The 27,275-nt window shown below is 41.7% G+C and overlaps 1 protein-coding gene across 22 annotated transcripts in view; it reads right to left on the bottom strand.

The window, feature by feature from the left end:
* Nrxn3 (neurexin 3) overlaps nucleotides 1-27,275 on the bottom strand; it is a 1,441,261-nt gene that overhangs the window by 1,397,925 nt on the left and 16,061 nt on the right. For all 22 annotated transcript variants that reach the window (XR_007835231.1, XR_007835232.1, XM_051196126.1 and 19 more), the window contains exon 2: nucleotides 8,914-8,931. Coding sequence is in view for 20 of the 22 variants with exons in the window: in XM_051196126.1 (XP_051052083.1) it covers nucleotides 8,914-8,931 (18 nt within the window). In the remaining 2 variants the exon portion in view is untranslated. The remainder of the gene's footprint in view (nucleotides 1-8,913; nucleotides 8,932-27,275) is intronic.

Below are 27,275 nucleotides of genomic sequence, written 5' to 3'. Positions count from 1 at the left end.
TCTCTGAAATCGCTTTTCATTCATGAATAACATAAGACCAGAAAGAACAGTTGATGTTCCCAATGAAAGAACTGCATCCAAACAGATCGTGGTGTGCCAGATTTAACAGAATCAAAGGGCAGCCCCATGCTAAGTGAAAGAGACCAACTGTGCAAGTCCAGGAAGGGGAGAGAAATGACTTAGCAGTGCACACAAAAATAGTAGAGGTTTTCATTGACTTCAAGTTCCGTTTAACACTATAGCCCTTAAATAGGAAAGCTAAAGTGTTTGGTGCTGCCCTGAATGTGTGTATAGAATCTAGAACAAGGGCAATGGAGCTGCCTGGAATGAACTGATCCCAATCATGCCCATTGTACTATACACTATGTGGGCATCCTTCTTCAGATAGATATAGAAAAGAAAAGGTCAGTTTTCAGAGAACAATGACCTAGATGAAAGAAGAAAAACCCTTAGATGAGAATGGCCAAAGAAACTGGAGATGTTTTAGTCCTTAGAAAAGAAACTCCTCAAAGACAAAGAGCCTTGACTTCAAAAACTTGGAGTGTAATTAGATCTGTTCCATGGGTCTCCAAGGGCTGGAAGCCACACAGGTGCAGAAAGCTGTAGAAACTGAGGATAAGAAAGCACTCTCAAATATTCTGCCCTGATGGAAAAGAATAAAAAGACCAAGGGATCAATGAATTGCTCATTGCCAAAGGCGTTCAAAGTAAGTCTGAATAAAATTTTACACAAAGGATTCAAGACTTTGCCACAGTCTTGATGACCCCACTGGTCCCTTCCATCCAAAACAAACTGATTCTAAAAGATTGTGTGGCAGGCAGTGGGCGTGCAACACAGAGAAGTCTCTATCCTCAAAGAACACTCTGCACTGCTGGAGCCCACGGGGCACTGGTGGGAGGGGGAAAGCAGGAAAAATTGTGAGGATGGTACCTATACTTCCTGATAGCCTAAATGGTATTGGAACAAAGGGGGACCATTGACCCTGCTCTCTTTCTACCGCCCTCCTTCCTCTAACACCCATGTGCATGTAAGCATAAAGGTGAAGATCCACACCACTCATTATCCACATGACCCTCTTCTGAGCAATGGTTCTCTAACTTTGGCCATATCAGACTCACCTGGGAGAACACTTTCTGTAATGAAACTGACTCGCCTTTATTAACTCTCCAGGCCAATTTGGTGCTTTGCAAACCTCTGCTCTCTATAATCCAAAGTATAATTGAAACCCACGCTCTACCTCAAATTCTGAGATAAGGAGCAAGTTAACTTTTCTATGCCTCTTTCTAAATTGTCTACCTCTCACCTATAAGACATGCCCCCAGGAACACTGTGATGATCGCATGCAACAACACAAAGAAAGCACATGGCACAGTTCCAAGTTCCTAGCAAGGGCTTGAAAACTTATACTGTCTGCCACTGTTTAGAAGACTGATGTACTCAGGGCACCTCTCTGACCCCTCCCACATCTCCCCAACATTTTGATTGAATTTGAGACATGTCTTACTATATATGTCAGGCTGGCCTTGAACTAACAATGTTCTTGCTGCAGCCTCCTGAGCACCCTGAATTATATGTGTGCACCACCCAGCCAGGCCCAACATCATTTCTCTAACATCCTGGCAGCACTAGTGGATGCCCTCTGCATCCTCGGATGCTTCCGTTTGTGCTCACAGTCAGCAAAGCTGCTCCACAAGGGAACTCACTGTCCTGGACTCTGGGCTACATTCCATCTCCCACCCCTCCTGAGGCCTGGCCCAGCAAACTGGCCAGCATAGCCTATGTCCTTACCAGACCTCCGTAGCTAATCTAAAGCCAGATGAGGTCCCCATGAACAGGCTGTGTGACTTAGCTGGGTGAGGTGGAAGTTCTATAGCCTCGTTCCTCCCGAGAATAACTTTCTATGCTATTCTCATCAATGGTGTTCTGAGTAGCACAAATCTCTGCATGGGTTTTCCCATCTGCCTCAGGATGCTTGGGACTCAGAGACTTTTACTACTAAATGCCTCTGGTGCCTCTCATCATTGAAGTAACAAAGAAGCATCATGTATCTGATGAGCTCAGCCTATGATAGGCTATAGGATATTTCTCTAACTCTCGTCTTATCCTCCAGAAATGGTAAGTGAAATGTGACTGAAACCATCATCCAGTGGGTGTGTTGTGCCTTTTTAAGCTACCTCTTTTTCCTCTTCTTTCCTTTCCTTTTCCTCATTCATTTATTTTTTTCTTTCCTCCCTTTGACAGAGCCTTGATATATAGTATAGTCTGATCTCAGACATATTATGTATGTCAGACTAGCCTTGATCTCATGATCCTCCTTTCTGAATCTTCTTAGGGTTGGGATTGCAGATATGTTCTACAACCCCTGGCATGGGTCTGCCTTTCTAAGGCAATAAAAGAGAAGATTTTTTTAAGTCTCTATAGAGAAAGCTTCAAGACTATGATTTTAAGATAGCTGAAGAGGAAGCCAGTCTTGGAAATAGCACATACTCATACAGCTATGGGAGCCAAGAGGATCTTCCCAGTCCTGTACTGGGCAACTGACTGGAAGGTAAGCAGTGTTAGCCCAGTCAAGGGCCCCCTTCCAATACAATTACACAAAAAAAGAGGTGGATTTCTCTGTAACCTGGATCTCCCAGCAAGCTAGGCCTACATAGAGTACTGAATAAAAATTGGTTCTGTCTTAACGATGACTCCCAAAGAAAAGTGCCTTCCATAAAACCATGGGGCAAAACTATAGGCTGAGTTCTGCACATTCGTCATCCACCAGGAAGCATTTATAGTGTGTCTGCCATGTACTGGCACCTGTCTAAGTGAAGAACACACAGTAACAAGCAGGGGTTAACTTTGTGGGCTCCCCTTTGAGATGTCTCCAAGGCCATAGAGACAAGAGCTTATGTGTTCTGCCAACCTTTAATGCACTGTTGGTGGTTGCTTAACCAACTTGAGTCAGTTTGTGCATGGGTAACATGTGCCTAGTAAAAGAATCTACCTAATGGGAGTGTCTAAAGAATTAAAATCATACATGCAAAACTTAGCATTTCAGTGCTTGGCTCAAAATAAAAGCTCAATAAATGTCAAGCATTTTTCCTAGTGAGGTAATAAGAGAAAAATCAAGTAGGACTATTTGCCAAAAGAATGGGAAAGAGGAGACAAAATGTGGTCGCAGTAGCACTGAAGGCATGACTGTTAGTCTTAGTGATAGGAGGATATTCTTTCAGCTCTTCAGTATCTCAGTCAGACAATGTGGTCATAAGTACCCACAAATGGGCAGGGCCTGAAAATTCCTCTGGCTCAAATCCTTCACATTAAAGGGAAGAACCCTGTTACCCTGGGAGGCTTCCCTCTTAGCCAAGTGTGCACAAATCCTGGATAAAGCAGGAACTGAGCAGAGGGAACTTTAGATGTGAATTCAGTCTTGGAGTCTGTCATATCTCTTTCTGACCTCGAGCAAAGGACATAGTGTCTTGGAGCCCATGTGTCCCCTTGTTGCTCTTTACTGTGATCCTAAGTCATGCCTGATGGCCATACATAGCATCTAAAGACACCTCTAGACTAGAAGCATGAAGATCAAGGCCCAGAAGAGACGAGTTCAGTAGTGGGTGGAGGTATCTGGTATGTGTGGAGAGGGTCTACACCAGACACAGAGAGTATACTTCTGGACATTAAGGAGAGAAAGACAAAGGAAAAGATGTTGTTTACTTGAGTTCAGGTTTTTTTTAGCCTTTATAAATCTTCATCTATAAAACAGAAACTCATATTGTAAAGATCAAATGAGACTTAGTATAGACACAGCTGCACATTGCCTACTGTGTATCCGTGTTCTAAAGACTATGTAAGGAGCTCTGTCTTTAAAGCAGCCCCATGAGGTAAGCATCCTCATTATTCCCATTTTACAGACACAGAAAGTAGAGCACACAAAACTAAAACAATGTGAACAGGTCAGATTGCTTGAGTAGAGTTAAGAGGTCAGCTCCAGCATCTGGCTCACAATCTGGGCTTTATGTATCCCAGGGTGGCCAAGCCTTTCCTTAAAGGGCCAGATAATATTTTAGGTTTACTCACAAACAGGCCTCAGGCTTTGTAGCTCACAAACAGCCTGGACAATATGAAGGAAGTGAGTATAGCTGTGCTCAGATAAAAACTTTATGAACAGTAAAAGCCAAACTTCACAGTTTTTGTGTTGCCAATTATTCTTTTGATTATCCTTAAACACTGTGAAATGTCAAGCCCCTTCCTTGATATTTACCAAACCCACTCCAACCCATGCTGCCTCCCCTCTAGTACCTATGTTGCTGTACAGAACACATCTGAAAAAGTGGTCAGCAGAGACCCCTCGGTGGTGGATGGATGCTCATTCTTTCCCAGCCTCTATCTTGCTCCTCCTATGAACCAGACCAAGAAGGTGGTCCATGCAGTGTGCAGCATAAGGGGGAGGGCTGAGGCTTCAGCAAGGTGGATGACAACTTCCTCAATACAGACAACCAAGGTGATCCCAAAGGGAAGAGAGACTGGAAACCCAAGGCCAGTGTTTGTCAATAGTTAATTCATTGACACTTCGGGGGAGAGGGGGCTGATAAAATTCTACCTTAATAGCTCTAAGTGGGCCCTGAGCATCTGCTTTTATACTGAAGTCTTAGAAATGCCAGTCTTGCTGGTCTTGCTGCCACACATGGTGTTTCTACAGCATCCCCTTTGTGTCCTTAGGCCTGAGTTGTGCATGTTATATGCTGTCTCCTGGCTGCAGATTCACATCAGCATCCCTCAGCTGGGCTGAGTGACTCCCTGGAGACAAGGCAATGCTAGATAACTAGGTCCCCTGGCTGACTTACGTTCAAGTGAAAGGCAACGATGGGCAGAGGTCGAGAGTCAACAGACAATGGAAGCCATAAGCTACACTGTTAGCTCTTTTTGAAGCAGGATACCTGGCTTCTGAGGCGCCCCTGCAGACAGCAGCCCCTCCTCCTGCACTTGCCTGAGCCCTGATGGACAGAGCAAGAGGCCTATTTCCTCACTGGGCCCGTGAATAACTAGGGCACACCCACAAGGTCACAGTTATTCATTTAAATTCCAGCTCTAATCAGCAGGCAGAGCCTGTGAAATTATCCTTTCTGAGGGGAGAGGCTGACAGAAAGCATCACAAACAACTCTTAGGCAGGAATGAGGGGTGCCAAGAGAGGGGTGTAGAAATGGGGGCTCTTTCGACTACTATCCCCTTTCTTCACATTCCAAATGTGAGCAGAGAACTCAGGAATATTCAGAAATGGAAAGAAGGTAAAGGCAGAGCAGGGATGGCACTGCCTACCCTCAAGATGTCTAGGGAGATCAGTGACAGACTCCAGTGGGCAAGGTCCCTCCCAGAAAATGCATGGGTTATGTATCTTTTTAAGAGGCCCCTTTCCTTTTGGAGGCTTCAGTTTCCTTAACTGTAATATCTGTGCTCCTTGAAGAATACACCCCCCTTAAGCTCTACTGGGTCTTAGGATCCTATAGAGTAAGATTTCCCCTTATGTTTATGGTCACTCCTCCTGTCCAATAAACACTAGGTTCCATGTGCCATGTACTCTTCACAGGTACAGTGATATGGACACAAGTAAGACATGATGCTGGCCCACAGAACCACAGTGGAAATGTGGGCTTTAGAAGAATAAGAGCATAGAGTCTGATGGCATCTGAATTCTGAAGTTCTGGACCAGTCATTGTCAGGAGGTGACCACTGGCCCATTACTGGAACTCCCCAAGGCTTCTCATTTGCAATGCACCCAGTAGTGCCTACCTTGAGGAGTTAACATGAAGATGCAGGAGAATGCTCAGCCATCTTCCCAAGGCCTGCAGGTGCTTCTTGAAATGCTTGCTGCTGCTTTTATTATACTGAATCCCTTTACCTAGCTTAGGGTGAGAGGATTTGAACTTATAGCATGTTGCAGTCCAGTGGAACTTGCCTGTTCTTTTGACATAGGTATCCCGGACTCACTGTCAAGAGTCCCCAGTCTGTCTCTGGAACTCTGGGAAAGGTTTTGCCCACAAGTCCTACCTCAAACTACACTTTACAGTAGTGTTATTTCTAACCAATGTGCTCAGCATGTAAAATTCACCAATTAATCAATCATCCCTTTTATAGTCTTCTAGTGGCCTCTGGGTAAACAGTTACATTAGCTCATAAAATCCCAAATATGTCTTCCTGGGAATAGGGAAAAAAGAATCAGAGAGCCACTAAAGGCTTCAGGTGTCAGAGACACAGTCTGTTGGCTTCAGATTGCCTGGCCAGGAGCTGAAAGGGGGTAGAAGGCTCCTCACTAACCTCGAGCAGAGGCAGACTTGCTCCTGCATATCCACAGCCACAACTGAAGGATCTAAACCAAAGGTTTTCTTCAGGTTTAGAAACTACAACAAAATAAAGGAGCTGGAGAAGTGGCAAGCTTGGCATCCATTCCTAGATATTTCAAGGGCAAAATGAAGGCAAAAACTTTTAGACTTAGGTTAGAATCCCCTCTTGGTCCTGCTATTCAATAACTGGGTGAGTATAGCAAGCACATCACTTAACCTCCCTGGACCCCTGCTTAATCAGCAATAAAATGGAGCTCAGGCCACATACCTCAGAAGGTTATTAAGAAAATAAAATGAGATAATGGGCATTAAATAGGCACATGGCAGAGAAGGAGGGCATTGGCAGTTTGCAGTTACTATTCTCTAAAGAAGGGGCAGCCATAGACCTCCACCCCTTTGAAGAGATCAGAGAAGGCCTCTAGTCCCCTGTTGCTCTCTTACACAGAGGACCAATATGGTGACCTTGTGAGAATCAGAAAGAGTTACCCCATAAATACAGCTAGAGGAGAGAAATGAGGCTGAGCTTCAATCCCATTAATTCCTCAGAAGGAAGACTATGTATCCCTCCCATCAGTCACCTTGCAAACAAAACCCACCCAAGGTGTTGATTTTAATCCCTTACTTCCTCAAATTAAATATTCTGCTACCACAGAGGCTTCTCCTGTCCGCTCTTTATAAATTAGTAATTTCTCCTTTACAATATTCCACATTCTCCATATCACTTAGCAATTCACATGATGCAATATGAATGAATACATGCATGTAATGTATAGACATGCATGTATGTGCCTATACAGATGTGTGTGCATCCATGTGTCTACCACCATTTAGAAGAAAATACATGAAACCAGGTACTGTCTCCTGTTTGGTTTAATCATTTAATCTACAGTACCTGATAATACATGTCTGTTCAATGAATGACTGAACTAAAATCTTTTTAAATAGAAAGAATGGATGCAATGTTTTGTCTTTATGCATGTATGTATGTGCAAGTGCATGTCCACATGTGTGCATATGTATGGGGGCTAAAAGACATGTTTGGATGTCCTTTTTTTTTATAACAGGGCATCTTACTGGCCTGAAACCCATGAAGAAATCTAGGCTGATGAGCTAGGAATCCCCAGAGAGCTGCTGATCTTAACCTCTCCAGGCTAAGGTCACAAAGTACATTCTTGCAACAAGATTTTACTGTTTAAATATGGAGCCTGGGGTTAAAACTCAGGTCCTCATGTTTTCACATCAAGCATTTTACCAAGTAAGCTATAACTCCAGCCCTAGTGGTATTTTTGTGGGAGGTGTTTTCCATGCTGTGCTTCAAATAAAAATGAAGGATAGACAAAAAAAAATAACAAAAATACTCTCCTCTGCATTTGATAAGAATAGCTACATTGTACTCATAGTGTAATCCCATATATAAGAATGATCAGAAGGACCCTACCAAAGTATGCATGATTATCTTAGGTATTCAAAAACAATAAAGGATATGTCCATTTGGAGAAAGAAATGACAGTAAAGAAAAGGTCATATTACCTCTAAGCAAAAATAAACAAGTGGGTAGTCATACCATTAGGAAATACTTAGAAGATCATCAGTCATTGGGAATTTTCAGCAATGACTCTAGCATATACCATTAAAGTGTGACTTGGTTTTAGAGTTCAGTTATTACCATTGATGAGTTCTATAACTACTTAAACTGTCAGACCATAAAGCTCATGTACTTTAAACTGCAAATAACAATACCTATCTTATATTTGTTCTGTAAGGATAAAATGTAAAAAGGACTAAGTAAACATGAAGATATCCTCCTTTCCTATCTGTAATTAACTGTTCTTCTTAACTCAAAGTTCTAGCTTATTTAGAGTAGATATCAAACCATTCTAAATCACCTCACATTTCTTATCTATGAATGATTAGGTCCTCTATTGTGGTATTATATATTCACACACACAAGGCTTAAAAGTAAGACTTTGGATGAGCATGCACTTTCAATAAAAGTATACAATTATCATGAAGACAAGACTTCTATGTTTCTAATAACAAAATCCAATCAAACACTCTTTTGAGGGACATTTTCTGCAGTGAACATGTATTACTTGCATAACTGTTTAATAAATAGAATATTAACAATGTCATTATAGAAAATAGGGATTTCTTAGAAGAAAGAAACCTTCCTTTACCCATATAATTTCTGGGTTGGATAGGTCATATTGTCAGCTTTTAAACACAGGAAGTTATAGCTATAAAACAAGGAAAAAGTGTCCATTGCATTAGATAACTCGCAGCTAAAATCCTTCTTAAAATATTTTCCAAAAGTGTTAATTTTCCACTTTTTTGATTCACACAGAATTCATAAGGAAGCAATCACTTAAGCCAGGGAAACACATTCCATTGGTTTTAAAATAGTTCTTCAAAGCCAGCAAAAAAAAAAAAATTACATCAAGGCATTTCTTCTTCTAAACCAAAAATCAGTGAAAATGCAACATACTGAATTTTTTTTTAATCCCTGGGAAAGGGGGTCACTCAGCATCAAACCATGCACAGTCTGGCAGAAGGCAAATTCCCACAACAGCTGTGCAAACAAAGACTCACCTGGACCTTGACTGACATCTGTGGCAGCAATTTCAAAGCAAAGGAAAAGGAGAGGAGAGAGAAATGAAGAAGAATGTTAGAAGTGCACCCACACACAATACCATGTGTTCTTGCATGAGTAGAAGGTCATGCAAGCCCCCACATTTCTACCTTCACCCAAAAACCACCCATGCAAGCCAAGGAATCAAGCTCCCTTTACACTGTGCATGTTGCAAAAGAGTAAGGCCCGCATCTGTCCGGAAAGACATCGTCCTGGAATCAGATAGAGCTCCAGAGAGCCAAGCAACCTAAAATGCTATAAGAATATTGGTTAAAATATTCTGGTTGGTTTTTGCACACTGACACCCACGCAAATCCTCCACTTCTCCAGATACCAAACACTGGACACAAAGTCAAGTGAGGCTTCCAGCAGAGAGGAAACAAATTAACCACTCCCTTAAGGAAGAAGGAAAAAGAGACATCACCATTAAAAGCAAACTGCAGCATTTGTTAGCATGTAGGGAAGAAGGAGACAGAAGACAACAAAACACAGTGACCATTCTTCATCACAGACAGCAACATGCGTGTGAGATTGTGTAAATCAAATATTCACCATGGAAATTGAAACTCTGTTTCCCTGCTTTTCACCCCATCACTAATGACAAGAATGACCTGGTGCATATCACTTTTTGTCAGCTGCAACTGAACACAGAACCCTGGAAAGATTGATGCATGAATTAAGCCAATGAACTTTTAAAACACATAAGACAGTTCACTCCCATCATCATCAACAATGGGATGTTTCCAGCCTCCCACTCCAGATGTGAAACAGAATTGTGCTGGGGAGACTCTAGTGAAAATGGCATGAGGGCCGTTAAAAACTCAGACAGATTAGTAGCATCAAGTATAGCCAGGCAGGGAGAGGCTGACTGGGAAACAACTGGCCATCAGGAAATCCTGGGTGGTGGACTTAGAATCACTGGATAGTAGATCTGGAAAGACTGTAAGCTTATCTAGTTTGTTATTGTTTGTTGTTGTCTTTGTTGTTGTGTTAGGATGGAAGGTAAAGGCACTGATAGATTATTCCGGGTTTGCACAGCCAGTTCAGAGACAGAACTCAGAAAATAATCTTCAATCTCTGAGTCCTATCAGGTTCAAGTTTCATTCAACTAAAGCCCAGATTTCTCAAGACACATAGGATCCATTTTAATTTGTAGTCTAAAGGAAGTACTCTTAAGTTTCAGGAGAGATAGACAGGTTGGGATCCCCCAGTTACCCCACGAGTAGACCACCACTAATCCTCTGTGACTTTAACCTGCTTCCAAGATGGTACAGTTAACGTTCTCCATGCCAATAACGAAACACCTGCAATCAGATTTGTATAACATATCCTTAGGGCTTTTACCCCAGAAAAACCCAGGCTCTCACCAGTCTGAACAGTGCCCTAGCATATGGGAGGGGCATAGTCAGAGCAACAGCTGAGGATTCACCTAGTGTGTGCCCTGCAATCCATAGAAGCTATATATATGCTCAAAGACACTTCTAGGGAACTCTGAATCATTCCTTTGACGTGCCCCCTTTCAGGTTTTCTGATAATTTAGATCTAGGGGTGGAGCGATGAGAGAAGGCAAGAAAAGAGATAAAATAGAAGAGGTGGGTAGGAAAAGGATGCTGTGTGAATAACTAAGTGGTGCCATTAACTGTGACTGATGGATCGCCTAGAATAGTGGTCTCATTAAAATACCCCTTAATTAAACAGGATATCTGTGGTGAGAACGTCAACACTGCTGTTCATATACAGTCCAAGACCCAGTGAGATAGGATCCCTTGAAACACAATGGTCTTTAGATGTCAGCTAGATACCTACTTTGGCACTGTGATTACAATCCTAATTTTGGAGGGAGATGTGTATATGAGCTCACATCCCAGCATGCTCTGCAACCTTAGGCCAATCGCTGATCTTCTCTCTATTTCATCTTCCTCAACTGTTAAAAAAAAAAAAAAATGGGAATAGAGCCTCCTCCATAGGGGTGTTAGGAGACTTAAGTGCTCACAAAGCACTTAGTATCAGGCAAACACCATGTAAATGGTAGTGCCTCTGATTGCTATCGTTTGGAATCACCACAGGCAGAGTTGCCAACATTTGCTGACCAGATGGTTCACTGGTAACACCAGGAAACCACAGGAAGTAAGCCTGTGACTCAGGTTAAATGCTTCTACTTATGAGCCAGGATAAAAGCTCCAGCCCCCCCCCCCCGTCCACCCCCCCCCACTCAAGTGAGAAGGGGTTGGAGGCTTGTGTGAGTAGGAGCAGAGGTTAAAACAAAATCCATGATTATTTATTCTGTTTTACCCCCTCCTACTTTAACTCAGTGCAGTTGTAATCATATGCATAAACATACAGTACCTCTTCTCATCACAGAAGGGCAGCAATAACATCCTTAAAAGCCCTTTGTCCAAAAATAAAACAAAAGTGGCAGAGGCAGGGGAAAAGAAGGGGGTCCCTTGGGACTGTGGGCGGAGGTGGGAGGATGTCTACTGGGAGAGTGAGAAACTTGGCTGCATCTATATTGTCTCTCCGATAACAACCTCCAGATCTCCTTTTTTTACCTTTAAATCATATGATTGGAAAAGATGATGCCTACTATAACCCCCATTCTAATAGGAGTCCTGTGACCCAGCTTAAATTGTGAGGTAAATGGCAGCAGGATTCCCTGTCAGAAAAGATAGTTAAAGAAGCACTTCAGAGGAAATAACGTTATATTTACGATGATACCTGAAGAAGGGGAGTCTTATCCATACCAGATGAAGGCTGCCCAGGCAAGAAAACAGCAAGTCAGCATCTGTAAAAGATGCAGGCAGGACCCACTCTGATGGTCGGTTCTACAGAGAGGCCAGAGGGTCCGAGGACCGGCTCCCTTGACCTGTGGCTTTCCTCCCAGCTCTTCTCCTCCCAAGCAGTCATCAGCAGGTCACTGATGCTTAGACAGTACTCAAGGCTGAATGAACAAACCCTGATGGAAACTCCTCCTGACCTAGTCTGAAGCCAGCCACACCCCCCAAGAATTCCATACTCAGCCAGGGTATGCAAAAGATGAAAAGTAGGGTTTGAACCTCACCACTGCCCTTCACACTTCAGCATCACAAGCAGGGGAGAAGAGGATCAGGGCATTGCCACCTGCATGCAGGGATGCTGATGACACATTCAATAAAGGCTTTGGCCACAAGTTCAAAGAAAGCAATTTTTGGGGAGGGGGAGGGGCCTAAAGGAAAGACCCTCCATCTACCACTGCCGCTTTCGGGGATGTGATCCTCCCTGGGGAAACTGCCTCCCACCTCACCATTCATTTGGAATAGATCATATCAAGTGCCAAGAGTCCCAAATTCCCCTACTTTCATACCCCTCTCACATCCCTAGAGGAGGTTTGGGAAACATGGAATTGGTTGCACAGTCAGACTCCTGAAGGACAGTTCTAACCAAACCTTAGGGGATGCCACCTGCTGAACTCTGCCTTGAATCTGACCTATTTTCCAGGAGAGAAAATAGAATATAGATTTAAATGCAGTGGCACTCTGGAAAACTACAGGCCCAGCAGTGTGAGAAAATAAAGCAGCAGGGGGTGGCTGAGAAAGTGCTGGCACTGGTGAGCCTACTGTTTCATCTGGTCTTCAATGGCCCCTGTTTCTACAATGTGCCCCCACTTTCTAGTCACCTAAAAATTGATACAGGGCTAAGGAAATTGCTTAGCAGGTAAAATACTTGCAGCACAAGGGTAAGGATCTGAGTTCAAATCCCCAGAACCCATGTAAATAGCCAAGCACCAGTAGCATATCTCAACATTCCCGGTGCTCCGAACGTGGGGTGAAAGGCTGGGACAGGAGAGTCACTAGAAACTTGCAGGCCAGATAGCCTAGCATATGCTGTAAGAAATGACATGGCAATCCTGCCTCAAATAGGGTAGAAAACAAAGATCAACACAGAGTTGTCCTCTGACCTCCATGCACATGCTCACATGTATACACATATAGGCACACGCACCATCCACACCTATACAAATAAAAGCGAAAAAAAATGACACACACTATGTATGTGTTTGAATGGGTCGGTTCTGGTGACCAAGGCTGAACACAGCAGAGGAAATACTGGGATGCTAGCTTCAAAAAATAGGAACACCAAGACAGGAGCTAGATACACCTGTGGCTACATTCCAGCCTGGTTTCCTTTCTGTGTTGCCTCGGGAATGGTAATATATATGAAATGCTTATCTTTTCCTACATGAAGGAAATTAAATTACCTGCTTAATATTGTCTGGGGGTTTTCATGTGGCAGGTACTTTACTGCAACTACACTAAGAAATGGGAGCTACTGTCACACCCTGCTAAGAGAGTGATGGACCCAAAGCTTAGGTAGCTAAGCTATGAGCCCTAAGTCACAAAGTCTATAGAACCAGATACTAGAGCCTGCCCATTGATTCCTCTCTGTGTGTCATTTACCATGCTGATAGCATCATCTCCAAAAGAAGGTACCTATAGGAAGAAAACGAGATAAAAGCAATACCAAACCTTATAAAGTGCATGTGTATACAGCATTTTCACAGTGCCATGTGCTTTAGATGTGCCATTTCATTTAATGCTTGCCACAAGCCTAGAAGGAAGAAGCATCATTCATTCCATTTTACAGGTTAGGAAACGGAGACCTAAACAGGGTGAATTATTTTTGCTAAAACCCCTCAGACTCAAAATATATCTGGTGAAACTCAGATTTTACAAATTAATAGCTCAAAGTAAGACATAAAACAATTGACCCAGGATGATACAAATGAAATTACTGGTCAACTCACAGATATAACGAGTAGGTATTAGCCAGGACAGGGGAATCAGTTAGATTCAGCCTGACCTGAACAACTACAGCCCCAATCCTGGAATCCCCCTGTTACTTCTGAAGCCATGATCTACTTGCCCAAGCCTTCACAGAATACCCAGAATCCCTTGCCCAATTACCAAAATCCATACAAGTCACTTCCATTCTCTAGAACCAGACTAGCCACTGTTAAGTGTGCTCTATTATTAGCAAGTAGCCAAAGGACTGATGGGTAGTTTCATAGGTATAGTGCTTGCCATGCCATTGTGAGTATTAGAGCTAGACTTCCAGAATGCATACAGAAAGCCAGGCATGGTACAGATTCCTGAAGCTTACTGGTCAACCAATCTACACTAACTGTTGAGTGAGTCTAAGGTCCCAGTGGAAGATCCTGTCACACAATACAAGCTGAATAACTCCTAAAGAACAAAACTCTGTCCTCTACACAAGTGCACGTGTGCACACACGCACACATGCACATACACACACACACACACACACACACGAAGAAGAAGACGAAGAAGAAGAAGGAGAAGAAGAAGAAGAAGGAGAAGGAGAAGGAGGAGAAGGAGAAGAAGAAGAAGAAAACGAAGAAGAAGAAGAAGAAGAAGAAGAAGAAGAAGAAGAAGAAGAAGAAGAAGAAGAAGAAGAAGAAGAAGAAGAAGAAGAAGTTGTCAAGGAAAAAATATCTACAGAGCAGCTGACTAGCTGACTTCCAAGGACTGGGCATCCCTTACACATGCACAGCAGGGCCTTCATGGTCCCCAGATAGAGAGACCAGCTGCTGGCTTCCATGTGTGCTCTTTCACAGGTTGTCAAACATCAGAGTAGACATCTTGTGGCCATCAATTGAGTATTATTATCAGGCCACAGATTAGAAAGAAAATCAAAGCAAAGGTTGTACCTCCCTGGTGGCATAATTAATTCCCTAGTCTTGAGAAAGAGTAAGTCTAAGGATGTCCCTTCTCTAAGATCACACATATATGGAAAAATTTCTTTCAGTTAAGTCTGACAGTGATCTTCCAGCAGCAAGGAAGTTCTTGCAGGCTGGGTATTATCTGTACTCCCCAAATACAGAAGAGTGGACCTTACAGTAAACTTCATCCCTGAAATGAGAGCCCATTTATCTATTATTGAACCTCCAGCTCCAGTGTTACATGATTTTGTTCTTTGATGATAGTAACTCTAGACCTCAAGACAAAGCAGCAATCAGCGGTGAATGGGTGGGTACCAGACATCCTGAGAGGCAACAATAGTGTCAGGAGCAGAAAAAAAGGAAAACAAGAAGGGCCCAACGGGCAACTTTATGGTCCAGATCACTGCTTTACCCACATCTTTAGGGACCTGTATGCACTTATAGGAGCTCTTGCTTGCAGAATGAAAGTTTGTTTGACAAGAGTCACTCAACATGTTATGTATACAGAGACCAGCACAAACAGCCTCCTATTGATGTCTTGGAGATTCTGAATGTAGCTATATAGAGGTAAGATAACCTGACTGAGTCATGACTTTGCTACTTATTGAAAATAGTTTTGCCAAATTTCTTAGTTCCAACTTCTTTTTCTGCTTTATGGAAATAGTAACAGCATAGCCAGGTTTGCTGTAACCATCTTTGCATTCCTTGGTCACATAGTAAAATCCACAGGCTCACAGGAAACTAGAGTTAGGGTACACTAACCAAAAATGTTATTAGTGGTACATAATTAAAAAGAAAGAACCAGTTTCACATATGCTAAGAAATATGTAAGAATACAGTAGATATGGAATATTTGAAAGCAGAGAGTTTGTGAATTGCTGAGAAGTGGCAGAAAGAGTTACCTACAACTATGCAAGAGTTGTAACATCAGATGTAGGGTGGGATTCACATCACACATGGGAGATAGAGTCACTGGCTGGGGTTTGAGGTGAGCATGTTTTGGGAGTTCACTTGAAGCTTGTGTGCTGAGCTCAATTCAACTAACAACACCTAGTGCTTCTCCTGAGCAAAATCATGTATAATCAGAAGAAAATTACCATGCTCAAAGCGTTCCCTAATATATCAATTGCATTGGAACAAATTTGCATTTTCAAAACAAGCATTATACCAAGAACTGACTGTCCCTAATTTATATGACTGTTGTAAGGAGGAAGTGAGATGATCCATATAAAGTGTTTAGCAAAAAGCCAGGCACATAGTAAACATTCAGGAAACACTAATTGGAATTAGTAATGTCTCGGCTGGCTTGTTGACACATTCCCTAGGACACTGAACGTGACATATTTAGCTTCTATTGACCTGTTTGAACCTTGAGGCAGAGGACATCTCTAGCAAAGTAAGACTTCCCCACCTTTCATCATAAGGTATACAACTACAGCAGTTTCCCATCCAATAGAACAGGGCCTTTGAGAAAGTCCTCACAGGCAGCAGACATTTCCAAAGGCCAGGCTTCTTTCCCCACTCCAGTTTGACCCACCAGAGAGAGGAATCTCAAGGAACAGCAGGAAAGCAAGAAAGGTGTTGACCTAAATAAAAAATGACAATCATCTGGTAGGACCAAGAAAATGCATCATGGGAAAGAAAATCATCAAATGCTGTGATGGAAAACTTAAGAAGTTCCTCTGTCTCCTGCAACACAGAGAGTGTATAAGACAACTTCTGTATTCAAGTAGACTTTGATGAAAATCCTGACTCTTCCACACATGTTCACTCAGGCATGTTAACTGAGTGGTAACAGTCCCCTTACCTGTAAGGACTGGCGGAAGGCTCTCAAGGAGCTGATTGGCGTGTACAAAGCACAGAGCAAGGTTCCTTGCACTCAGAAAGCACTGATCCACACTGGTAATAGTAATTACTCTATTACTTCAGTCCAGTGACTCTTGAGGGGTGTGGGGTGAGAAGGGATCTGCCTTCTTTCCAAGAATTCCTGCTCTCTAAAAAGATACTACATTCTTGAAGTTCATGGCAGTTGGAAGACTGTTTTAGAAGAAGCAGGTGGTCGCCCAGAGTTTCAGCAGAGGGAATCCTACAGACTTTGTGATTGAGTACTCAGAAGAGCTGTGAAATGGAAGGGTGCAGGAGCTCTACTCCAGGAGGAACCGAGGTGGAAGGCAGAGACAGCTCTGGGCATGAAGTCAAAGACCCCAATACTTTGTTTTCCTAATTTTCAAAAGTTGTGGTAAAATAAGTATTACATAAAATCCAACATCTTAGCCTGTTTTTGTTGCAGTACTGGGAACTGAACCCATTATCAGTAGGATGTTCTACTGAGCCACATCCCCAGCCTCTATTTTTAAGTACATAATTTAGATGCAATACGTCATTTTATAATGGTATATAAATCTCACCAGCATCATCTCCAGCATCTTCTTACAAAACCAAAACTCCCCATCTCCACAAAGTTGACTTTTCTAGGTGCCACATATAAGTAGAGTCTTGAAATGTTCATCCTTCTGTGACTGGTTTGTTTCATTTAGCACAATGCTCTCAAGGTCCACTCATGCTGTGACATATGTCAGAATTCCCTTCTTTGTAAAGGAAGAAATTCTTACTATGTGTGAAAATCACATTTCACTTGAAAAAAAAAAAACTGGTTTGGACACCTGGTTCTCCAGCCTCATATCAACTACTTGAACTTGAGCTACTCAGTCCCTCTAAGCCTCCCTTTCCATACCCATACTGAATAGGACTAGGAACAGCATTGAATGACCAGGTTGCTGTAAGGTGTGAGTAAAACTGTAAATGTAGATGTATCTCCCTCAGAAACATCAAAGTATTGTGTAACTCATTTATTCAGTCCAGAAATATAAATCAAGAAGCATTTTTTTATTTGCCACTATGCTATATAATTAACTCCCTAAACACAATGGGGACATTAAATTGAAGTTGCAAATGCACACCCCCAGAAGACAGCTGCAGGGATCCTTATGATAGAAGGCCTGTATTGTACATGCACAGGACTGTATGTCTTCATATGACCTCACTAACTCGTATTGGTATCACTATTGTTATTCCCACTTCAAACCAAGGAAACAAAGGCTGGGAAGTTCATTTCCTTAAGTCTGTGTAACTTCCTTAGATTTAAACTCAATGTATTTGAAGTTAGAGCCCTTACCCTCCAGTGTGTCATCCTAATTACTCTTTCCTACATTAGCTTGACCACCCAACTCAGCTGCCTTTTAGGACAAGGAGACAAATTTCAGAAAACTAACATAGTTTTCCCATGACCAGTGGGTAACTGATGAAAATAACTAATGGTAATTAAATATTCCAAAGCATAGTGTATATTGTAATATTCATGATATCTGCCACAGGGTGTAACAGTGGGATCCATATTTCAAATAAAGAAGTCAGGCTGGGGTAACAAATCCAAAAATGAATTTTATAAAAATACAGCACCAAGCAGAAAAGTAAATGTATATTTCTTGGGGGTGGAAAAGGGGTATGGGGTCTGTGGTCAAATAAATTTAGAAGGCACTGAATTTTTAAAATGTAATCAAGTATATAAAACAGAAAACTACACCTATAAGTATATATACTTATTACAGCATGTCATCCAAAAAAGATACAGTCTTACTGACCATATGATGCAATGTGTATTTTTGCAATACTAGACACTTGCACAAATAAAAACACCTACTTATCACAGAGTGAGTTTGAAAAAGGCTTTGAGGGTTTCAAAACAGCTGTAAAACTTAAACTTCACCACCAGCCTTTATCCACATCTTATCTTTGTTCTCAGGGTGAACTTTGTACCTAGTTCGATTTGTGATAGCTAACACTCACTAGCCACTTATTGCATGTCACATATCAACTTTGGCACTAGACACTCAAAAAGAGTACCCTGCATGCCATTAGCAATGAATCTAACAAACCAAGACAGCGCTTGTACCCCATAGGGTGGCTGTTCAAGGCAATCTATTACTGTCCTTAAAGCTAATGGGGGATTTAGGGTTGACAGAGAATGTTTCAAACTCCTGCTACAGAAACAGGAAAGTGGTCCTTAGAGAAAAGACAGCAACAATTAGGTAGAGAGAAGCCCTTTATAAGAACATTTTATCATAACTGACCACTCGTGAACTGACACCCCTGAGGGTTAGCCTGCCTGAGAGACATGGAGTGTAAAGAAAGGTTTGATCTTAAATGCCAATGTGTCTGATCATTATATGACCTTCAGAAGGCTACTTAACATCTGTGACCTGATCATAGTATCCATTTCAGAATTTTCCAGTCTATCAAAGGAGGCTCGTACATATCTAACCATCTGGCTGGTTCAACCGGTATCATTTCCCTTTTGTTTGATGAACAACACCCTGAGAGAGTGTGTTAAGGAAGCATATGAAACTATACACAGGCTTAGGATAGAAGGAGTAGGAGGACGGACTAACAGTGCGCCATTGCCTTAATAAGGAAGGAATTTTGTCTCAAGTTAGCATTTAACCAAATGCTGTCCACAGAGGCCTGGTAGTGAGAGAAGGAGTTTCTAGTTGCCCGAAGAAGCCAAAAAGCAAGCAAGAAGTTCTCCTGGGAGAACTGGGTTTTGTTAGCTCTTCTCATTTCCTTATTAACCCCACCACACACTGTTTTTTTTTTTTTCTCATTTTCATAAAATGAGCAAAACTGCTCCTCCCTCCCCAATCCCCTTTGTCAAGCAAAAGCTTGTGATGCTCTGGACCTAACAGACAGGGTCTGAAACCTTTAGATAAAGTCTACTAATAAGTCCCTTATCCCATTACAAAATGGTTCAGTGGGGGCTCTTATAACCCCTGTCTCCAAGAGAGCTCAGAGAGCCAGGCAGACACCACACTGCCACCGAGTAAGAGGAGGGAAAGTTCTATAAAGGAATATCACATGTACACAGCTCTTAAAGTTCCCATCATTACTATTAATCACCATTTTTTTTATCTTGTAACAGCTGCAGCGCTATAATTAAAAGTGGTTTAAAAACAATACAACCAAGTGGGGTCTGTATCTGAGTAAATAAAAGAAAAACAGAATTCTGAACTGTAAGAGACTTGGAATGGTTTAAATCCATTCCTTTTCATTTCTTGGGTTTGTTTGTTCCATTTCCAAGCCAAGGTCTTGCTCTGTAGCTCAGCCTAGCCTCAAATTTTCTACAAACCTCCTGCCTCAAACTCCTGAACACTGGGATGATAGGTGTGAGCCATATGGCAAGATTCATCTGTTTTGTTTTCAAGTTCACTTCATTGAGGCAAATTCCTTGCACATTACCCATGTCCAAGCAATAATGGGTAATGCACAAGGGTGGTAGCAGATGAAAAAAGTAAATAAGTACAAGACTTGTACTCTTGAGGTTTAAAGGCTAAGAGCACCCACGACAGCCTGGTAAACAAGTCATGCACAGAAACTCTGATTATTGCCACAGCATGGTATAGGATACTATGAGGCTGAGAGGAAGTGCACAAACCAAAACAGGTGACTGTGCATCTACAGATGTGAGCTAGTATTCAGGTCATCTGCCTCCCCACAACCAGGTTCCAGGGCATTGATCTAGGCTCTGGGGAAGTCTATGGAAGGATCATTCAGGAAAGGAAAGCAAATGGCCAAAACTCTGAGCTGTAACAGATAAAAACAGGAAGGACTGTATTTCTGGACACCTCCTCATGCACCCTATCAGTGGACAATGTTTTGTAACTGCCCCACAGCAAGTCCCTACAAGCTAGAGCTTGGACAGGAAGGAAAGACACCCAAGAAGAAAGGAAAGGTTCCCTAGTACTAGAAGAGTATGGAGGCTGTGCCCCCCCACACACACATACACAGTCTGTGCTCTAATCTATCTTCTGTCTGATGCTTTGGAATTAATCAGACAAATCCCTTGATAAATCTGAGGCCACTATTAGGCAACACTAATATCCCCCTCAGAGTAATCCCGATAAATACTTTCAGAGAGGGCGAGCCCCAAGTGGCTGGGAAACAAACTATTCTCATGTTACAGGCCTCCTACGAACACATGGACTGGCATTGCCCTCCCCACCACCCTCTCACCCCCACACTCACCCTGCAAACACACACAGATGTTGGTTCCCAAGAGCACCACAGGCTGTTGACCTGATGGCTATAGGCCAGGAGGCAGAAAGGATGGGAGAATGAGGTCTGGACTCCCTCCCCTCCCCATCTCCGCCACTGACCTCATTTTCCACCAAAGGATTTTTTTTCCCTTTTTTTGGTCCTGCTTGTTTATAAATCATGTTTCCCCAGTGCACAGAGGGCTTAAGGCAGGCTTGCCAGGAAGTAGAGAGAACCAAGGGGCTTGGAATGATGACCCTAGATTCTAACCCTGAAGAAGGTCAGATTATAGGAGCTGTGTGTTAGCTTCAAAGAATAGTTGGGAGTGCTAACAGTAAAGCATACCCCCAAGATTACCCCAGTTTTACATTCTTACATAGAACACAAGGGTCTATATATTCTGAGATGGCCTCAAAGCACATGACTCTCAATTTATACATGACCTTCAGTGGGTTTCATAGTCCTTTTGTGTCACCTGTCTCAAAAACAATGCAGGGTGTTTTGATCCCTCAGTTACAATGAGAACCTATCAGGAGAAGGCTGACTCTCATAGTACAAGAAAAGAATGTGGTTCTTCAAGTGTGTGTGTGTGTGTGTGTGTGTGTGTGTGTGTGTGTGTGTGTGTGTATGCATGTGTGTACCTGTCAAGGGAAGAAAAGAAAAACACAAAATAGAACTGTCAGTAGCTTAAAATGCACATGGCAAAATGTGTCATTTACTAAAAAAATTAGGGAAAGGATCAAACAAACATTCTTAACATGTAGACCTGCAAATTTGACCTGAGAAAATTGAGTATGGTAAAAATAATGGCCATGAAAGAATATTTCAATGGTAGAAGCTATCTAGAACATATGTGAAGCAAAACTGAACTTGCTAAAAATAATAATAATAATAATAATAATAATAATAATAATTCAGTAAAGTAAAAATGAACTAGAATAACAAGGAACAGTTTATCTGAACTTGGAAAAAATAGATTTAGGAATTACAGGAGACCTACTTTGGTTGTTTCAGAAAAATTGCCCCTTGATAAATGTACTCCAGGCTCAGTCTAATTCTGACTATGCTGGTGTAAAGGTAAAGAACTCTCAGGATTGAACTATGCAATCAAAATATCGTGATAAATGCTGAATAAAAATAAATTATATGCCTTCAGAGGTCATGACTAGCTGCAGGTTTTTATTTTCTGATAAATGTTCAGAATCAAAGGGGAATAAAAGTACCACAAATACATCCTTCCTGATAAAATCTTACAAGGGAAGCAGATACCACCTACAGTCATGATTCTTAGCTAACAACTTCTGCTTACCTGTAGAACACTCAAAGCACTGTAAATCAATTACAGAAACAAATGCAGGCTAATTCTGATTTTACTCAAAAAGATTTAAATATATATATATATATATATATATATATATATATATATATATATATTCAACCTGACACTTCTAGTAACCCATATTCTTAAAAAGAAAAGGAATTTTATCACCCCCAAAGAAAAACAGTACAATATCAGATGTGTGAAAAGTTGAATATGGAGTCACAAAATTCATACTACATAACCTTTCTTTTTCTTGTTTCTATGGAGAATGGTTATACTTCACTGAAGTGGCTATCTTTGTTCTACTGGTTGGAGGGTAAAACATGGAGTCTTTTATGCTTTAGTTGCATATATGGGGACTCTATAAAATGTGGATGGGGATGGGGAACCTATAAAATGTGAACTATACAATAAAGTTACTCACAGTACCTACAACATAGTAAGTCAGTAAATGTCAGCTTAAAACCCAGGAGACACTGCCCTTGGCAAAGAAGCCGATTCCCCAGATAAAAACTCTTTAAATATTCTGAAATACAAACATCCTTAGCAACAATAGCTAGAGAGAGTAGACTGATCAAGGCAACAGCTAATTTCTCCTGGTGTGGTAGGTGGAAGGGTCTGACAGGGAAGGAGCAAGAACTTGAACACCAGTAAGAAAGGGCAGCTGTTTGGCTAATGTTCAGATGAACTCTGGGCTGTGGGTGGGAGTCCTGCTATGCAGCTATTTAAGGGAAAAGTTGCTTTAGGTTGGCAGCAACTGAGCTTTCATTACTCAGTTGCCTTTCATCTTCTCCTTCTCCAGAAGAAAGTGTTCCTTAGGCAGAGATTCTTGACCCAGGTCCTTGCCTTCCAAATTCTGAGTTCTGTGTACTTCACTTCTAGACAAGGCCAACTGCCCCAGCCTATCCCACTGATGATGCCTCCCTCCTCAATCCCAGTCATGCATCCATTCATCCATTCTCCCATAATACCCATAAGTCATATTCTACACAGATAAATAAAAGTGAAAGACACAGTTCCTTTCAACCTTGTTCTGAAGTCAAGCAAGCGACAGTGGAGGCATTTGGCTCTCCATGCCCAAATGGCATCACCTCATTCTCCCATTATCACTCTCCCCTCAGTTACTCTTTCCATCTCAAACACTCATACAGTAAATTTACACTCATTAGTTTATGTCTTGTGATGGGAGATGTCATTCTGTAAATATGTTTCTCATAATGGTTAATGAATCAAGCACTGTTGGCCAATAGGAAAGCAAGATGGGCAGAAGAGGAAGTAGTAGGGAGGAGTCAGCATGGAGAGATGGGGAGACCAGACGCTGGCCCCATTCCCCAGTAAGATGAAACCACATGGAAGTACTTAGATTAATAGAAATGGGTTAATAATTAAGACAGAGCTAGCCAATAAGAAACTAGTACCTGGCCAACAGCATTGTATCAAATACAGAGTCTCAATGTGTTAATTGGGGCTGGCGCGGTGGTGGGACAAGACCAGCCTTGGGCGGAAAAACCATACTCATAACATTATGGTGCCCACGTGGCTAATATTCACAAATGCTCATTGCATTTGTAAACTCATGGCAAATACACACCAAGTCTGTTGTGGTCACTACTGATTGAGCTTGGCAACATGGTTTCTGTGCAATCAATTACCTCTCCTTAATCGTATACCTTTTGCTTGATGTAATGCAGCACAGATACATTTGTTTTGATGATTCTATCCCTCAAGATATTGTAAGGTAACTCACTTTGCCTCTTTAGAACACAATTTCATAGAAAAAGCTTGGAAAAACCACATGGAAACCTACTACTTTGTAAGCCAACTTTAAAAAATGGAAGTTAGGAAGATGATAGCCTGCATAGCTGAATAATGTCACAAATAATCCTCCTGGGTTATTAAACAAAACTCCCAGTGACATGTATGTGATAACTCCTAATGGGTTGATGGCCATGAAGGTCCCAAAGACTCTTAAAACAATCCAGGGTCTTATCAGTTCTCTTGAATGCCCATCAGAACTAGTTTGTGAAACCTTATTGCTAAAAGCACCATTTGGATTATAGGGAAATCAGTCCTGGACCTGAAGTGGAAGCTTCCTCCTCTCTGTTCAGCTTTCATAGTTCTGAAAGGTACAAATGTGGGTTTCCAAGTAAGAAAAGGCATCAGTATTTTTACCTAGCAGAGAACTCTATGAACTATAATGCCAGTCCACCAGGCTGGTTGTATTTACTAACACAACAGTGGCACAACTATTGTGGGGGCAACCAAATACCCCACGATCCAAACACTCTCTGATTGGTTTTGAGGCACATTCCACAAGAGGAAATCCATGCTTAATACTATAATCCTAGTTTTAAAATCCATGGATCAGAAGGTCTTCTGCCTTAGGAGGGAATGCATTAATATTGTTTAGCTAAGTTGGCACAGTGTTGAGCTATCTTCTAAATACATTTATACCAAAAGAAAAATATTATTCTCAGTCTCAAGTACATTTATCTTCACAATGAATGGTGAATGCAAAGATACATATTCATGTGAGATAAATGAAAATAAATGATAATCAAGTGCTCAACTCTAAACAAGACATTCATACTACCTCCTCCAAGTAACAGTGCCGAAGAAAGGTGTGAAAAGGATTTAAGAAACAATATAAAATAAAAAAACAGTTGTGGAATTCTATCTTCTGGGCATTATATAGCCAGTACAATCATGGTCTAAGAGCAGAAACAGATGTTTAAAATGGTTCTGCATAAGATTGTACCTCTCAATTGTCAACCATTGTAAAATTAGAGAGGAACCCACATGGCCCTACCCCTCCCTGCTGAACTAAGCTACTAATTCTGGAGGAATGGCAGACATTATCTTTTATAAGCACCTTTCTAGACATTGGCCAATAGCAATATAATTAATACAACATCCCTGTGTGTTATTTGGGGCTGATGTGACTGTGGGACCACACTGGTGGGAACGTGCTCGTAACAATTATCTTCAGCTGTTTATCCACTGATGAACCCACTATGTACCAAGGGATAGTTACAAACTCATGGTCACATAGATGGCCCTGGTTGAACTCATGAATCACAAAACAAAACAAAATAAAAAGACATGAAAGTAGGAATGGGTTTAATATAGATGTGGGGGGTAATAGTGATGGAAAGAGGTTACAAAAGGGTGAGAGTGACAGTAATCTGAATGTAGTGTGTGTGTGTGTGTGTGTGTGTGTGTGTGTGTTGTGAAAGGATGAATGTAATAACTGATTATTTTTAAAAAATAGAACTGTGATGCTCAGAAGACTGTAGGGTAATAAAATTCTTATTTTATAGGACTATGTAATATTTTAATTATTTTAAATACTTATTTTTGAAATTTAATATATGCTTTAAAACCTGTCATTAGAGTTTGAATAAAAAGGGGGATATATTGACAAGAGATCAACAACAAGATGACTAGGGGTAGTAGGGTTTTCCTGGGTTTAAAAATATGTAAATAATAGAGAATTCCAACCATAGGTGTAGAAAAGGTAGTAGAAAAGGCAGTAGAAAATGTAGGGGGCACAGGGTAGCATGCAAGTCATTTCTACACAACAGGTAACTAAGTCATGTCACAGCAGAGCAAATGGCAGTCAAAATGTTCAGGAAATGGGTGGTCAGAAGACAATTGATGAATTAGGCAGTCCCCTATTTAGGCCAACCAGGAAAGGTTTGAGTTGTGATAGTCATGGAAACCATTGTTTAATGACAGATTGAATAGGAGTAGGGAGAAGTATCTGAGAATTATAATGCTATATTGATTGTCTAAGCTCTTGCCCTCTTCACCAGTAAAATCTAGTAAACAACCACATAGTAAGGGTGACTGGAAGAATGAAAAGAAATATTAATACACATACTTATAGCAGTCTTCAACATGTAGGAAGTGCCTCCTGAGAATTAGCTAACCACCACATATATTAAGTTTATTCAATTAATCAGTTGACTAGCATAGACTTTGGTGAGACCCAAATTCACCATGGAGAACTACACAAGAGCAAGCAAGGAGTTGTTGATGAGCACAGATCCATCTTCATCCTGGTTCTTGTAGCTGCATTCCTGATCCTCGCTCAGCATCCTCTGCCTAGGCAAGCTCCTAGTATGAGAACTGTGAATCCAAGAAAGCTTTGTAGTATCTTGCTCACACCCCTGAATTCCAGCCTGTGTTATGCCAGGCACAGAAAGGGACCCCTGGGCTACAGAAACCAATCTTCATTCTGCCTTCAGAGCAGTAAGAGCATGTTCCTATCCTCCTCACCACTCTTAACCTCAGTGCCTCCCCTGACACACAGTAGGCCTACTAATAAGGACTCATTGAAATGGGATAGAGTATCTTTCAAATAGCACCCAAAAGCCTCAGTTGGGGATGTGTGTGAGCACATGTGCCCATGTAGGCTGTGTTTCTTGGTTGCAGTCACGCACCAGCTGGGTCCCTAACACCTCATTTTTTTTCTGCTTAGAAAAATGTTAGAAGGCCTCCCCCCACACACACACTCCTCCCTGGGCTCCCCATTCTGACTTACGCTGGATAAGCAACTTCAGATTGCTGAACAGCAACACACAACACAGCTGGGTGAAAATTCCTGTGTCCTGAAATTCCTGGAAAACTATGCTGCAGAGCAAGCATTTGGAGCATGGGCACAGCCCCTACTCCCAGCCCCAAGGGAGGAGGGAAGCAAGCAGGCAGCTGGGGTTCAGCCTCTACTTCCTTAAAGCATTTTGCTTCCTATCCAAGCAATCCACCCTTGGGCACAGATAATGGAACCACAGGAGTATTAATTAGCAGCTCTGACTTTGCTAGCTGAGCCGGACCTTCCAACATTTCTGGGAGGGTGGGGGACAAGGAGGATCTTGATCTTTCAGCCACAGATAATAGAAGAAACCTACTCCTAGTTTCAGGAGACAGATGTAAAACATTGAGCTACTCCTAAGAGGAAGTACCTGACTGTAGGAAAAAAACAAAAACAAAAATATAACAAGGCATGCATGCTGTGTTTGGTTTTAAAAGCATGAACTTCAAATCAGAACACACATTTGCAAATCACTTCATTCCTCTGGTGTTTTTTTCAGTTCTCAGTCTTTAACTCACATGAAGTCCTGGTGTTGTAAGAGACAGACATCCCACCATGTAGAAAGCTTCAAACACCCCCAGATTGGCTACCAGTCTAGGAGAAC

This window comes from Phodopus roborovskii, unplaced genomic scaffold (genome assembly GCF_943737965.1).
Source record: "Phodopus roborovskii unplaced genomic scaffold, PHOROB, whole genome shotgun sequence".
Lineage (NCBI taxonomy): Eukaryota > Metazoa > Chordata > Mammalia > Rodentia > Cricetidae > Phodopus > Phodopus roborovskii.
This window is presented reverse-complemented; position numbering and strand designations above follow the sequence as displayed.